The following is a 15878-nucleotide window of genomic DNA, read 5'->3' on the forward strand; positions in this document are numbered from 1 at the left end:
TCCTACTAAAAATCAAAGATGTGTTACTATACAGAGATTTGGAAAATATGTTATATTTAATACAACAACATGAAGATGAAAAATTTATAAAATAATTAGAATATGTACTTTTGTATGCATAACATAATTGGTTAAAAACTCAATTTCTACAATTCTAAAACACCAATGGAAAGCATGCTCAAGAAATAAAAATATGTGTTTCTTTGGACCAATCATCTGCCAAAGATTTTTTCACCTGTAAAAAGCAAAGATGTCACTTTGAGGAATAAAACACCCGTGACTCAAATCACTGTATTCTCAATCACTTCTTATACATGTGGAAGTTAAACAATGAACCGTGAAAACACAAGAGGAACTGAGGCCATTGAAATATGATTATGTGGTTGTAGAAAGCTTCACACACCTCTTTTGGCCAGACATATGAACAAATCTGTTTAGAAAGAAGTACTTGGAAATGAGGTTGATGAGAGTTCATATCACATACCTAGGGCATGGATTCAGTAGAGACCAATCTCTGGAGAAAGCCATCGTGCTTGGGAAAGTTGAGGGTCAAGGAAAAAGATAAACCTCACTGCAATGGATTAACACAGTGGCTGCAACACTGAGTTCAAGAACAAAAATGATTTTTAGGATGGCACTATTATGGGTAGTTTTTCATTTTGTTTCACACAGGGATATGACTTAAAATTAACATATTGATACTTAGCAAAAGTTAATACAGTAGATAGCAGCTATCAGGTAAATTCTCATCAAGGTCTTATATGTGGCATTGCTTAACTAAAATCTTGAGCTAGTCATAGTCTTTATTTGAAGATGTCTGAATTATTTTACTCTATCCATTTTCCTTATTTTGGAAAACCATGCATCAGAATCTTTTTGCACAAGTAAGTACTTGTATTTCAAATATTACCTCTGGATAGGGACTCTCATTAAACCACACAGAATATAGAAATTTGAAAGTGAATAAATGTTTAATTTAAAATCTCAGATATGGAAACAACAGGTAGGAATTATTAAATATTGAGTGATTACTCATAATATCCTGACTCTTAAAAATTATGTATTTAATTAGCTTACTGCATCAGTTTATCATGCTGAACCTTAAAAAATAATAACATTAGCAACCAAGTTGTAAACAAGAGATAAACATCATGATGATGCTCTGAAACAACAAAATGGAATATTTTTGGAGAAATTCACATGTGAAATTATATATTTACCAAATATTCTATGGAACCTGCTTATACTAAAAACATTCCATGTTGAGCAAATATTTTGTTGAACAAACATGATCTAAACGAATATACAATAACCAGGACCTCACTCCAGGAATGTTCATAAACAGCAACTTTTTTCCTATGTTCCTTTTGTGTTTTCTTTTTTTTTAGCTTACCTCAGTGAACTCATGTTGTACTTGTCCTTTGGTGCTGGCTGACTGCGCTTAGCATAATTTCCTGCAGTTCTTCCCATGCAGAGATATGCTTCATGTGCTCATGACTGCTTTTGAGCAATGCATAGTACTCCATTGTATGTATGTATGTACCACAGTTTTTTAACCCATTGTAGTCCATTCTTCTGTTGATGGAAATTTGGGTTGTTTCCAACTCCTTGCAATTGTGAACTGACTCAACGAACTTTGGAGCACACACAGGAGCAAATGAAGAGGGGAGTAGAGAGAGTCGGGCACATCCTGGCCCACCAAGCCTTGAAGATGATATCACGGCTCAGAGCAGCCAATGCACAGAGAGGACCATATGGCTGGCCTCCCTATGAGACATGACATCCCTCACTGACCGATAGTTTTACAGGGGACAACACTGGAGATAGTGTGGGAATTACGCCTGACCTAACCCCACTACACCAAGACAAAACATGGGTGGGCAGACAACAGAAAGGTGGGTGAAGGAAGACATAAGACAGTATAATATATGACAAAATATTAATAATAATAATTTATAAATTATCAAAGGTTCATGAGGGAGGGACGGGAAGGGAGGGGAAAAATGAGGAGGTGATACCAAGGTCTCAAGTAGAAAGCAAATGTTTTGAGAATGATTATGGCAACAAAAGTATAAACATGCTTGACACCATGGATTGTGATAAGAGTTGTATGAGCCCCAATAAAATTATTTTTAAAAGATAAAATGGTTAAAATTGTCAAACAGCAATAACAAAATAAAAAAATAAAGTATATGTTCAAATCTATATATAGTAAGCAAATGTTGCCATGGGCTTGTGTACATTAGAAAAACTCCTTTTATTATTAATTTCAAATGTATTTAGTGTTCTGCACTCTATCTACCATGTTTACATTAATTTGTAAATTATTTGTTGATTTCGGATTTGTTGGGACTTATCGTGATTCCGTGTATTCCAGCTGATAAGAACATGAGATGGTCCTGTGTCATCGTCATAACTACAGGTCTGTGTGATTTCTTCCTTAAGCCTGCAGTGTCACCCACCGCACATAAGGATCCTCCTTTACCATGCTGTTTGCTCTCTGCATTACCAAATATATGTTCTTTTATAAGAATTGTTCTTTTCTGATGATGTGTCCAAAATAAACCTACGCTTACTAGACTTTATTATGTTAATAGGGTGATGACATTTTTAGACAGTTCAGGAATTGAGCTCCCTTTTCAGTCATCTAATGCCACTGATAGTTCCCATTAATACAGTAAATTGGAAAATCTTAACATATAGGATACTGTTCCAAAAATCCTATAGAATCCTATGGACTTATAATTAATAAAAAGATTTATTAAATTTTCCTAGTGAACTTAAATTGATCATGTATTAGTGGCCATGATGTGCTACAGGCAGGGGATGTTGTAATTGAAAAAGATCAGAATCAAAGGCAATTCAAGTCCACTCACCTTGAATATAAACATTGATTTGCTTTTCTCAAGCGGCTCCTTTGTGTCTTTGGTAGGAATGCATGTATGGCTTCCTTCTCCTTTGAGATGTTCCCTGAGGAATTGGTCTAAATTTGACTCCATGTAAGCATGTGCTCCGAGGGAGTTAAAGCTTCCCTTGGCGTGCCTGCCAATTCTCTAGGGCAGCCAACTTATTCCCAAGTGAAAGGAAGAAAGGGAGAAATCGATGAAAAGATCAAAACCTGAGTGACCTATACAGTCTCATGGAGCCTAAAGGAAGTAAAGGCGCTCAATCGCTCACACAGCCTTGAACCTTGAAGAATAATGAACCTGGGGCAGCTGCATAAATGGATGAAATACGTAATTAACGTCAGCATCCCCACTGCACAGGAATGTTTCTTTGGATTTATTTTCAGCAGATATATGTTTCAAGGACTTTCTTTTATTCATGCGTGTTAATCACATCACTCAGATGATATATTTATCATGCTATTTCCATTTTGAAATTATGGGATGGAGAAAATAGGTAACACATCCCACTGCTAACCAAATGGTAAAAACTTAAGTACCCCTAGTCTGGGATTGAATATCAAATGGGGCAGTTGTATTCTGATACACACAGGAGCAGCATGAGTCAGAATCTACTTGAAGACAACTGGCATTTTTAGATTCAGAAGATATTGAGGTTCTATAATTATATATTATTATGTTATATAAGTTGTCTGAAATTTTAAAATGACTAGAATACTTGATATTAAAACCTCTTCTTACCTTGCCTTAATTTACAAACCGGTGAGAGCTGAGTTTGCTAAACTATTGCTAAAGAATTCTAGTCCACACTTGAAAGGGTTTGCTACCAATAAAACAATGTAAACAGTTCTCTGTTACCAGTGGAGGACCGAAAGCATATTCTCTCTGTAATTCATGTTAATCTTCTTGGGTGTCTTAAAAACAAACAAACAAACAAACAAAAACCTTTCAATTAGGAAAGAACCTTCCTGAAAGTAAGAATGGGCTAATTAAGTTCAAGGCTGACTTCAGCTTAGCTCAGCAGGTTATTTGGACAATGTGGGGGATTCCAAAATGTAAATCCTGGTAGAATTTCTCATTGATAGAGTACTATTATTGGAGCTTATTATGAAGCAGTTTTAAGGTGATTTCAGAGTGAAAGGCTGAGAAAAAGTCCAAGAAAGTTGCATCAAGAAACCATTCTCTTCACCTGCTCAGTGTTCTAGGACAGCAAGAACCTCACTGGGACATTTTCCCATACCCGCCTTACTGCCTTAATCGTGCAACTTCACAATGCTTTTCCCCTAGATTCGCCGAAGACATTAAAGGATCATGACGAGTTCCTGAGGGTGACAACCTACTGTTTACAGAGGTCTGAAACTGAAGAGCACAGCTCTCATTGGGGAAGTGGTAGCCTCAAAACCAATCTCCGCCATGGAGTGCATGCTGACTCGTAGCACCCCCTGTGCGTTTCTGAGACTGTAACTGTGTATGGGAGTAGTAAACCAGTCTCCCCCCTCTGAGCTGTTTGTGAATGTGACCTGCCCACCATGTGCCTAGCAGTGCAATGTGTAACTATTATGTCACCAGGGCTCCCTCAGGGGAGGATAAGACAGAAACATTTTCAGATGTGTACAGAGCTTGATGGAGAATATGTAGAAATAAATGGTTTTACATTTTGATATTTTTGATTAAGGCATTATTATGTGATTTTTAAGCAATATTTTTGAGTTACTTGTGTATTTACCTTTTAATGTGTTAACATGATAATTATCTCAATTTGAGGATTTTCCACTGTTGTGTGACGCTCAACAGAGTCTAATACAAATATATAATTGATAGATGAATACTCACTGCCATTGAATTGATTCCAACTCATAGCAACCCTATATGGAGTTGATTTTCCTTCAACTTTGTGAAGGGAGAAGAGTTCAGTCACCTGCTCTACACTATTTTTTCACTTCCTAAGAAATGGTGGTCAGTTCAAACCTTCCCAGGTATATCTGAATTGATTACATCGTGGTAAGGAAAATATAGCGACGAGGAAAGAAAACCAAAACCGAAAACTTATGGCACTTAGTTCTAGTCCGACACTAATGAATTTGCCGTGAATCAGAGTGGACTCAAGAATAATGATTTGTGTTTCTGTTTTTAGGATCTAGGCACAACCACTGGTCCCTCCAGGTGCAGAGGAAAAGAAATGATGAAAATCAGACACACAGACATTATTAGTTGGATGGAATGATGGAATATAGGAATGTCAATGTCCAGGACCCCTATAACTCCATTAAAAATGGTTTTGTAAAAAGCTAGTACAAATTAAAATTCAGGAGGCAAAATAAATTCAGATATTATATAGCAGGAATTTTGTTCTGAAAAAATGGAGAACAAGGAAGTTGAACCCCATGGTGTTTGTGGTGACTTGGAAGAAGACCTTCTATGTAATTCTGGAACATCCTGGTTTCAGGAAACCTTAAATAAAGAAAAGCTATTTGAAATGAGGAAAGAAGTATTGGACTTTGGTGGAGGTTGAGGTAGCTGAAATTTGCTGGGTTGGGTACTGTTGAACTTATCTGTAAAATAAAGTTCTTTATAGGTACCATAGGTCCCTCTCAATTTTGGACTGAATTTTAGACCAGGCATTGCTAACGTAAATCTCCACAGCTGTTAAGAGATTGATGAGAGAGCTGCAAACGGAATGACTCCCAGAGGTCACCAGCCTCCAAGAGTGTGGGGTTTAAAACAGTCAGTGAATTATTGAATTATTGATGAAGGCTTAGTCTGAAGATCACAGAAGGAAAGGCTGCTTTAGATCTTTATTCACTGTCTTCATTTCTTGCTCTAACAGGAACACCTCAGATGGATAATTAAATTTTAAAGACCTGGAATTAATTTTTTCACAGTTTAAAATGTTAGTATTCTGAACAGAGAACATCAGTTTTAGGGGAAAGTTCTCTTTGTTGGCTCTTGGGAAATTCTGCCCTTGGATTTCTAATGTTATTTTTTGGGTTACTTGAATATTTCCACAAGGGATCTATTCTCTCACTTTAGGTTGCTGTATCACTGCTGAATATGATCCTTTTATATCTCACACATAATAGGTTTAAAGCACAGCCCACGTGGATACATCATTTTTTAAAAACAAGGGAAACCTTATATCCTGATGGGATTTCTTCCATATTCTGGAGAGACACAATCGATAACACCTGCACTTTATTGTGGTTTGGTGCCTTGAGTAAGTTCTGGCTCATTGTGATCCAATGTACAACAGAAACAAACACATTTTGGACCTGTGACAAGCTCATAATGGTTATTATGCTTCAGCCCATTCCTTTTTTTTAAAAAAAAGTCATTTTATTAGGGGCTCATACAACTCATCACAAGCCATACATGAATCAATTGTGTAAAGAACACTTGTTGATTCATTGCCTTCATTCTCTAAACATCTCTCCGCTTAAGCCCCTGGCATCAGCTCCTCATTTTCCCTCTCCCTCCCGGCTCCTCTCTCCCTCATGAGCACTTGATAATTTATAAATCATTGTTTTGTGATGTCTCCCCTTACCCTCTCCTCTGCTGTCTGTGCCCCAGGGAGGAGGTTATATGTAGATCCTTATAATCAGTTCCCCCTTGCCACCCCACCCTCTCTTCACTCTCCCAGTATCACCACTCTTATCACTGGTCCTGAAGGAATCATCCACCCTGGATTCCCTGTCTTTCCAGGTCCTATCTGTATCAGTGTACATTCTCTGGTCTAGCCAGACCCACAAGCCAGAATTAGGATCACGATAGTGGTGGTGGGGTGGGAGAGGAAGTATTTAGGAACTAGAAGAAAGTTGTGTGTTTCATCATTGCTGCACTGCACACTGACTGGCTTGTATCCTCCATAGGACCCTTCCATAAAGGGGATGTCCAATTGCCTACAGATGGGCTTTGGGTCTCCACTCCGCACTTCCCCTCATTCACAATGATTTAATTTATTTGTACCCTGATGCCTGATACTTGATTCCTTTGACAGCTCATGATCGCACAGGCTGGTGTGCTTCTTCCAGACCATGTAGTCTTTGTTGCTTCTGAGCTAGATGGCCACTTATTTATATTCAAACTTTTAAGACCTCAGACTGTATGTTTTTTGATAGGCGGGTACCATCTGCATTCTTCACCACATTTGCTTATGCACCCATTTGTCTTCAGCAATCATGTCAGGGAGGTGAGCACACTATGATATGAATTTTTGTTCTTTGATGCCTGAAAACTGATCCCTTCGGCACTTCGTGATCACTTTAAGAAGTCTTATACTCACATGTAGGTGGTGGTAATGGGGGAGGGGATGCTTCAGAAGTGCAAGCTGATTATAGAAAGACAGTAATAATGCAGGAATAGTTAATATGTAGTTTACAATATTCAAGAAGCAATCAAAATACTAGATATATGATAAGTGGAACATTTCTCCTACATTAGTTTCCTAATATTGTAACACATGTTTGCTTAGCATTAACCCAAAAAAGGCTTCTTGTTGTTTTGCATGTTGTGTCAGTAGTGGTCCAGCAAATTCAGATCACATGGATGAGTAGAAAACAAATAAAATTTAATAAATGTAATTTATTACTCCTAGATGTAAAGGTACAATGTAACAAATATAAAGCACAATAAATGTTATATATACCTAATATATTTATTACTATATATTACCAAAGGCTTCTGTCAAACCACTTTAAAGTATTGAACAGCAAAAATATTTCCTTTAGGACTGAGGAGTTCCTGAACCAAATCATGGCATTGTCCTTTGCCTCACATGCATGTGAAAGTTGCATATTGAATAAGGAAGGATACTGAATAAGGATATTGAATAATGAAGAAGGATCAATGTGTCCAAATTATGGTGCTGGAAAGAAAATTGGAAGAACCACGGGCTGGTATAAGCTGATGTCTTGAAAGATATATGGTTAGAAGACTCCTTAGAGGCAAAGATGAAAATAATTTGTTACACATAGTTTGGACACGGTTTCTGGAGAGAACAGTCCCTGGAGAAGGACATGCTGTTTGGAAAAGTGGAGGGGCAGCGAGAAAGGAAGGCCCTCAAGGAGATGGATTGACCCAGGGCTGCAAAAGTGGGCTCAGGCACAGGACAATTAGTGATGATGGCCCAGGACCATGCAGTGTTTTCTTCAGTTGTGCGTAGTGTCGTTGTGCATGGGAACCATTTTTAGATTCTGAAGCAACTAACAATGACAACAACTATCCCGAGTCCAATTATCTTGAGTCAAAATTGTCCTTTTTGGTTAACTTTTTGTTTGTTAATACAGGCTCAAATTTCCTAGACATTCCTTGCCTAAGATTTATTTTGTATTCACCTGCTTCTATAATGCTACATCCTATATACATGCCACATGTAGAGAGGAGTATTAAACTCCGCTACCATCCAACCTTCAATTTTTTCCCTATATCTATCATTTTATTGCTAACAATGGTGATCGGACTACAGATAAACATTTTTTTGTTCCTTTCTTTACCTAAAGTGGCTTTTCTAAACTTTTCTCTATGATTCCTTAAACCATTTCCATTTGTACCCAAACAGGTTACCTTTCCTAAGACAAATATTTCTGATGATGCTTCTGTCTCAATTTAGGGATTTTGTGTGTGTGTGTTTTGCCTCTGTCAGACATTGTTTTCCAGGGAAATAAGGGAAAAGCACACTGGCTATTTTGATGCTTGTGTTTCCCCAGATTTGTGGCACAAATGTCTGTGGAGACGAGTCCAAAATCAGAATAGAAAAGAGTGTCGTTTCTGTAGCAAATCTAGTTGCGTGCTTGTGTGAGAAGTCATCATGTTTACCAGGTGGAACACTTTTCTTAGATTTAATTCTATGCTAAAGCAAATCAGAAATTGGAATTTTGCCTTTTAAAATACAGTGATACTTGGCTGAGATTTCTGTTTTGTAATTACAATTTTAATTTATATGTCTTAGATAAAAAAAGACAAAAGGTAATTGTTTGGAAGGAACAAAAATTAGAAAGAATTCAAATATTTGTCCCCAAATATTTGCCCTATTTAAGCATAAAAAATTAGAGTGATTAAGATGCTACAATAGACTAAAATATACAAATAATCCTGGAGTAAGAAAAATAAACCAACAAGTACAAATTCTCTTTCATAGAGTTTATTCTTATTCACAGCAACCCTACAGGGCAGGGTAGAAATATCCCCGTGGGATTCTGATGGAAGTCTTTAAGGGATCATCTTTCCCTAATAAGAGCATCTGCTTTGTTTGCACCACCCATTTTGCATTAAAAGACCAACTTGCAATCCACTATGCTATCATGGTTCCTCTTGCAATTGGCAAAGGACAAGAAATGTACTTGTTTTAGTCTGTGTTACCTAGAGAAACAAATCCAGGGACACTTAGATGTGTATAAGAAAGAGCTTTATATACAATAGCAATTGAATATTGAGAATACAACCTAGCCCAGTCCAGATCAAGTCTGATATTAGCCCATATAGCCAACACCAATCCAAAAATTCCTCTTCAGATTCATGCAACACATGCAATGACCCCGAATGCAGGAAGATCACAGGCCAGTGGGTGCAAAGTCTTGTGGATCCAGGAGAGTGGAATCATCTCAGTGCTGGGAGAGGTCTCCATATGGCTCCTTTAGCTCCAGGACTCTAGAGTATCTCCACGCATCTTCTTAATAGGAATGTCTCACAGGAAGTGAGTGTGTGCCCCACCTCTAGTGAGCTATTTATCTCCTTAGTGTCTCCAAATGAGGTCATCAAGCTGCGACCTGATTGTTAGGCTATACTGCACACCTTCACTCTTAAATTCAAAACTGACAACAGATTATGTAACTACCACAGACCGCCCATGCTCAGTGTGAAACTTTCACACAACTCTTTAGCCATATATAATTTTCTAACAAAAATTAATAAAATTATATCTGTACCTAGTACAATAAAATTAAAATGATACATTTCAATATGTGCCAAAGCCTCGTGTAAGCATAATATTCTATAATTGAACAAAACAGGAATAGCCTATGCCTATGTGAGTACCTGCACGATAATCCTATGTCTATATCCACCAGGTATGAAACCTTGTAGGTCAGCAACTTCATGCCTTTATCCACCCAATTTTTGGTATCCAACTTCTGTACAGCCACCTATTTCAACCTAGGGCTCTGAGGAGACAATCATATTTTTTTGATGTGAAGAATCTTCATTTCAGTTGGAACCTTGTAAATTCTCATCCATAAGCAAAGTCAGGACAGGTTGTCCAGGAAGTCAGCAGCAATATACACTACTTCATAGGTTCAAAACTCTTCTCTTCTTCGGGTCAGGTTCTGGTCCACTCAGTGTGAGCTGCCTCCTTTAACTCACCAGGGTGCCCATTGGCTGACCTGCCTATTGACCATGGACCTCATCACAAATTCTCAACAAGATTAGCCCCATTGGGTTAGGTCATGAACTTCAAACCAGTCAACCCATTCTCATCTTTTCCTCTAGTTCTGGGAAACCAGGTTGTCGGGTGTCAGTGGCCACATTCAATCCATCTCTTTATTGATGCATTTCTCTCACTCCACTCAACAAGTGGGTCCAGGTAGTCACCTAGCAAGCATTTCAGCTTGCCCACAGGTTCCCTTTAAGAGTTCAGTCCTGGAGTAGAGTTTCTTCAGGGCTCCATATTTTTCCCCCAGCTTTTGACAAAAACCACTAGTTCAAATTCAAAGAGCCCAACAGTCCCCTTTTCTTCAATCTGTCAACAGCCCCTATGCAAGTCTCTTGGAATGCAAATGTCCTGAGTTCTCCAAAGCACTGGGTGAGGCTTATCTTTTCAGAGCCTTCTCTACAGGCATGTCCTACACCTTAAAAAGATTCAAATTTTAATGGATGAAAGCAAGGTTTCCAAACTCTATTTTTATACTTCTCAATAATAATTTCCATCTATCATTATCTCAACAACAATGAGCAGAAGAAATCAGAGTAAACAAACTAGAATCAGAACTTAAACTCAATTCTTAAAACAGTCAAGTTCAATCCTTATTTAACTTATTATTATCATTCTCCAACATATTATGTTGATAAAAATATGGGATTAGGCTGCTCATAGCATTAAGGCAGAGGCAGGTCATTTTGACCTTTTGTCAGCCATTTTTACTTAGCTGCTTTGGGAAATTCAAGGGCAAATTTTGTCCCCTGAGCTAAAAATATACATTAACCATGTACATTTTTGCCTTTTCCAACAAATTAACCTAAAACAATAACCAAACAAACCTTAACTTCTCATGTTCTTTCCAGAAAACAACCCAGTCAACATCATGGCCATATAGGATCTCTTGCTAGCCAAAGAAGAAAAGCTACCATGAGGCAGAGGTCAAACAAATATCCACTCTCCATCTTTATATTTTGCTTCTCTAGTATCACACTCCTATAGTACCATGATGTGTTATTCTGGGTTGACTAGAGAAACAAATCCAGAAACACCCATATGTGTATAAGAAAGAGCTTTATATACAAGAGCAATTGACTATTGAGAAAATATCCCAGCTCAGTCCAGATCACTCTAAAGGTCCTATATTAGCCCATACGTCTCATACATAACACATGCAATGACACAGAATGCAGGATAATCACAGCCCAGTGGGTGGAAAGTCTTGTGGATCCAATGGCAGTGGAAGCATATAAGTGTTGTTAGGGGTCCCCATATGGCTCCTTCAGCTCTAGGACTCTAGTGTAGAATTTAGCTCTCCACATTTGTGGTAGTTTCATAATCTAATGTCAACTTGAGACTAATAAGAGCGAAAGGGTAGAGTTTAGCCAATGAATCAGGTCACAACTTGATGGCTTCGTAGTAGGTGAGATGGAGATATATAGCTCAATGGAGGCCAAGAACACTCTCTCTGCTTTGTCTTCCTGCTGAAAAATCACATGTTGCTATGCTACTGAAGCTGGAGGAGCCACTGGGAGACCCACACCAGCTGTGACATACTTCCACAACCACTTGATCCACAAGTTTTCCACCAACTGACTTGTGTTCCGCCTGCATTTGGTGTAATTGCATGTGTTGTTTGAGTATGAAAAGGGATTTATAGACTGGTAATTGGCATGTGGGCTAATATCAGACTTATGTACGTGATCTGGATTTCCTTGGAGGCCAAACCCGCTCACTCTCTTTGTGAGACATTCCTGCTGACACACCACGTTGCACTATGATGATGGAGCTGCAGGAGCCACGTGGAGACCCATGCCAGCACTGAGCTACTTCCACCTCCACTGAATTCACAAGTTTTTCCATCTACTAGCCTGTGAACTTTGCATTGAGGATTGGTGCATGTGCTGTGTGAGTATGAACAGGAATTTAGAGAATGGAATAGGGCATATGAGACATTAGCAGACTTAGGGACTTGGTCTGAACTGAACTGGGATGTTTTCTCAATATACAATTGTTCTTTTATGCAATGCTCTTTCTTAAACCCATATGAGCGTCTCTGAATTTGTTTCTCTAGTCCACCAGGACTCACTCGATCCTTTTAAACATTCTCTACTAATTAATATGGTGCAGCTGTGAGGTAAGGATAGGATGACAAACAGAAAGATCGACACTTCAAAGCAGCTGTAGGAGAGAAAGACAGGTTAGCTGTTCTGGTATAGACTTACAGTCTCCAACACCTTATATATGGTGCCTGTGAGTCACAATTAATTCCTTGGCAGTGGGTTTGGTTTTGGTTTATTAACACAAGTTTTTTGAAAGATATTTAAAAGCAAAGACAATAAAACTCACTACTATCAGCCAATTCTGTCACATAGTGAACACATACAGAATTTATGAGGCTTTACACAAACGGGTGGACTCATCTTTTTCTCACTAAGCTGCTCGTGTGCTTGAGCTGCTGACCTTGCAGGTGACACTGTGAACACTACCGAGCAATGCCACCAGGGTTCCTGATAATATGAAGTGTTTATATAATAAAACATAAAATTTATCAGAGCATGAATTGTTTTGATAGCACGTTTTTCTTCCTTCTGTGATGGTATGAAATTATCCACATATTTTGAAGAAGCAATTTGAAAATGTGTAATAATTTTCTTCAGGAATTTATAATTGGTTCCCCCCATCATGCAGTTGCTTATTTATCACCAACAACATATCTTGGGAAGGAAAGGGCATTTAATTTAAAATTTCAATTGTTATTCTTTATGTAAATATGAAATAAATATAAGGAGAACTATCTGATTCATAATGTCATTGCTCTGGAATAAGAGATTGCAATTCTATACGAAATATAATTTTCAAGTGAAACTTGCATATTTTAAAAGTATATTAGAACCATATTTCCTATTAAATACAAATTTTGCAATGATTCTTAAAGACCCTCTTAAAGGCATTCTTTACCTCTTTGTTCCTTAAGCTGTATATGAATGGGTTAAGCATGGGGATGAACAAAGTGTAAAACACAGAGGCTATTTTTTCATTATCAGAAGAGTGAGCAGATTCAGGCTGCAGGTACATATACAGCACAGACCCATAGAACACAACCACCACCGTGAGGTGAGACCCACACGTGGAGAAAGCCTTCTTCCTGCCCTCGGCAGAATGCATTCGAAATATGGCTATCAGAATCAGCAGGTAGGTCATGAGAATGAACAGGAAGGTGGAAATCACTTTAAATCCTGAAAAAGTGATTATTATGAGTTCGATTTCGCGGGCATTTGAGCAGAGCAAAGGTATAAAGGCAGCATCATCACAATAGAAATGAGTGACCACATTGCTGCCACAGAAGGTTGAGGTAAAAATCTTACTGGTGACAAACACCGACTGCAGAACACTGGCAATGTATGGAATGCCCACAAGCAAATGACAAAGTCTCTGAGACATGATGACATTGTAGAGCAGAGGTTTACAGATGGCCACAAAACGGTCATAAGCCATGGCAGCCAGGACGAAAAGCACAGAAATAATATGACAAAGATAGACAGCCATCTGTACTGCACATGCATAATAAGAAATGGTATATTGGTTGGAAGCTAAACATGCTAACACCTTGGGATAAATAACAGTAGCATTACCAAGATCAATTAGGGCCAAGTTTCTGATAAAGAAATACATAGGAGTGTGTAGGCGGGAGTCCACCTTGGTCAAGATGATCATGCCCAGATTGCCCAACAGTATGATCATGTAGATGATGAGAAGGATGCCAAAGAGAGGGAGCTGCAGCTCAGGTCGCTTTGTGACTCTCATTAAAATGAATTCGGTCAGTATGGATAGATTCTGTTGGCCCATTAATCTAGGAAGAAGAGGACAATTTGATATTAGCTTGTGCATGCTATTTACTAAACAGATTATATTATTTGTAGACCAACTGAACATTTTATTTACACTAAAAATGGAAGAATAATCACATCTTATTTTAAGATAAAATCCAGCTGTAAAAGATTTTACTACCCCAAGCTGGAGCACTGGTAGGAAAATGAGTATAACCCAGTATGACATTAATTCAGCAATTTTGAGAATAAACTTTTATCATAGTAAATATAACCAGTCCACAGGTATCAATGGGGTTAGGTTTCAAAGAAGAGGTCATTATGCAAAAATTGAAATGAGACAGAAGTGAAGAATGACCACATGAAATCACACAATGGACGTGGAGCACATCATTCCAAAACTCCCAACTGCATCAATAATAATCTTATTTAAAAATTGCCAAGTAAAATCACTACATGATTTCCAGATCATGTAGAACAAGCCTCACATCATTGGACATATGAGTATAAATTCCACAACTAGTGTTACTCTGACCTAGCATCTAGTATCTGTTACTATTAGGTATAATTCAAGGTAAAGTAGATTTTACAATTATCATACAAGAGAAATGCAGATGAGTTACAAAGTCTGATTTACAGACAATTCATTTTTGCCTAGCAGGCAAGACTTGGGACTGATTTAAACTGCTTCTGTTATGAACAATAAATTAAAATGTACGAGAGAACACTGGCTGCATCCCCTACCCATTTCCTTTTATTTCCTGTAAAATATGGAAGATTGCTCTCAGTAACCAGATTGGGACAAAAATGACATGACAGAATCCTGGAATAGTATCCGGGGAAGACTCGAATGAGCCCTCTGAGCGGTCATGCATAAAAGTGGATTATTGCCAGGAATCAAGAGAGCTACACACATTGAAAGAATGGGATCAACCAGAGACTTGAGTTGGGGAACTGCTGTATTTGACTTTGGTGAAGGGTCACACACTGGGCTGCTCACCACAAGGGTCACCAGCTCAGAAACATGAGGGTCTTCCAAGAAACAATCAGTGGCACTTATGCTCCCTCCTATGGAGTCACTGTGGGACAGAACTGAATCAATGCCAGTGAGTTGATTTTTTTTTTAATGAAGCCATGAGAGAATTGGGAAAGTCAACCTTGAAGACAAGTTTGAAGGAAAGACAAGTTTGAAACAAGTCCTAAACCAAGAGTACACTGTTGTCGGGACCATTCTGGTTCTTAGTGACCCTGCAGGACTGAGTTTCAGGGTTCCAGAAGATTTCTGCAATGGTAAATCTTTACAGAAACAGACTGCCCCATCCATCTTTCATGGATCGACTAATGGACTTGAACTGGCACCCTTTCAGTTAGCAGTCCAAAATCAAAGGAGACGCCAGTGTTCCTTGAGCCAACTCCCACTCACAAGGACTTCATAACAGTCATCTTCATTTGCTGAACGTACAGTTCCTCAATCACAAAAAATGATCCTGGGCCTTTTCGTTCAGCAAATCCAAAACCTACCAATTCCAACTCATAGTGATGCTTCAGGACAGAGTAGAAGTACTCTTTGTGGCTTTCACGGTCTGCAACTTTCTCAAGAACAAATCATAAACCTCATCTTTCTTTTTCCTTTGGAGCAGTAGGAGTGTTCTAACTGCTGAACTTTCTGGTTAATAATTCAATGTTTAGCTCACTCTTGCCACATGAGTTGCTTATCCCCAAAGCAAACTAAATTAC

The 15878-nt window shown here is 38.3% G+C and overlaps 1 protein-coding gene across 1 annotated transcript; it reads right to left on the reverse strand.

The window, feature by feature from the left end:
- Positions 1–13218: 13218 nt before the first annotated feature.
- On the reverse strand, positions 13219–14160 carry LOC142446400 (olfactory receptor 8K5-like). The gene has a single exon (XM_075548149.1). It carries the CDS (start codon positions 14158–14160, stop codon positions 13219–13221), a length of 942 nt encoding a protein of 313 aa, XP_075404264.1.
- Between the last annotated feature and the right edge of the window lie 1718 nt (positions 14161–15878).

This window comes from Tenrec ecaudatus, chromosome 4 (assembly GCF_050624435.1).
Source record: "Tenrec ecaudatus isolate mTenEca1 chromosome 4, mTenEca1.hap1, whole genome shotgun sequence".
Lineage (NCBI taxonomy): Eukaryota > Metazoa > Chordata > Mammalia > Afrosoricida > Tenrecidae > Tenrec > Tenrec ecaudatus.

What these genes read in the sequence shown, in the direction of transcription:
- LOC142446400 (XM_075548149.1), bottom strand. Translation starts at nt 14,160, where the DNA reads ATGGGCCAACAGAATCTATCCATACTGACCGAATTCATTTTAATGAGA.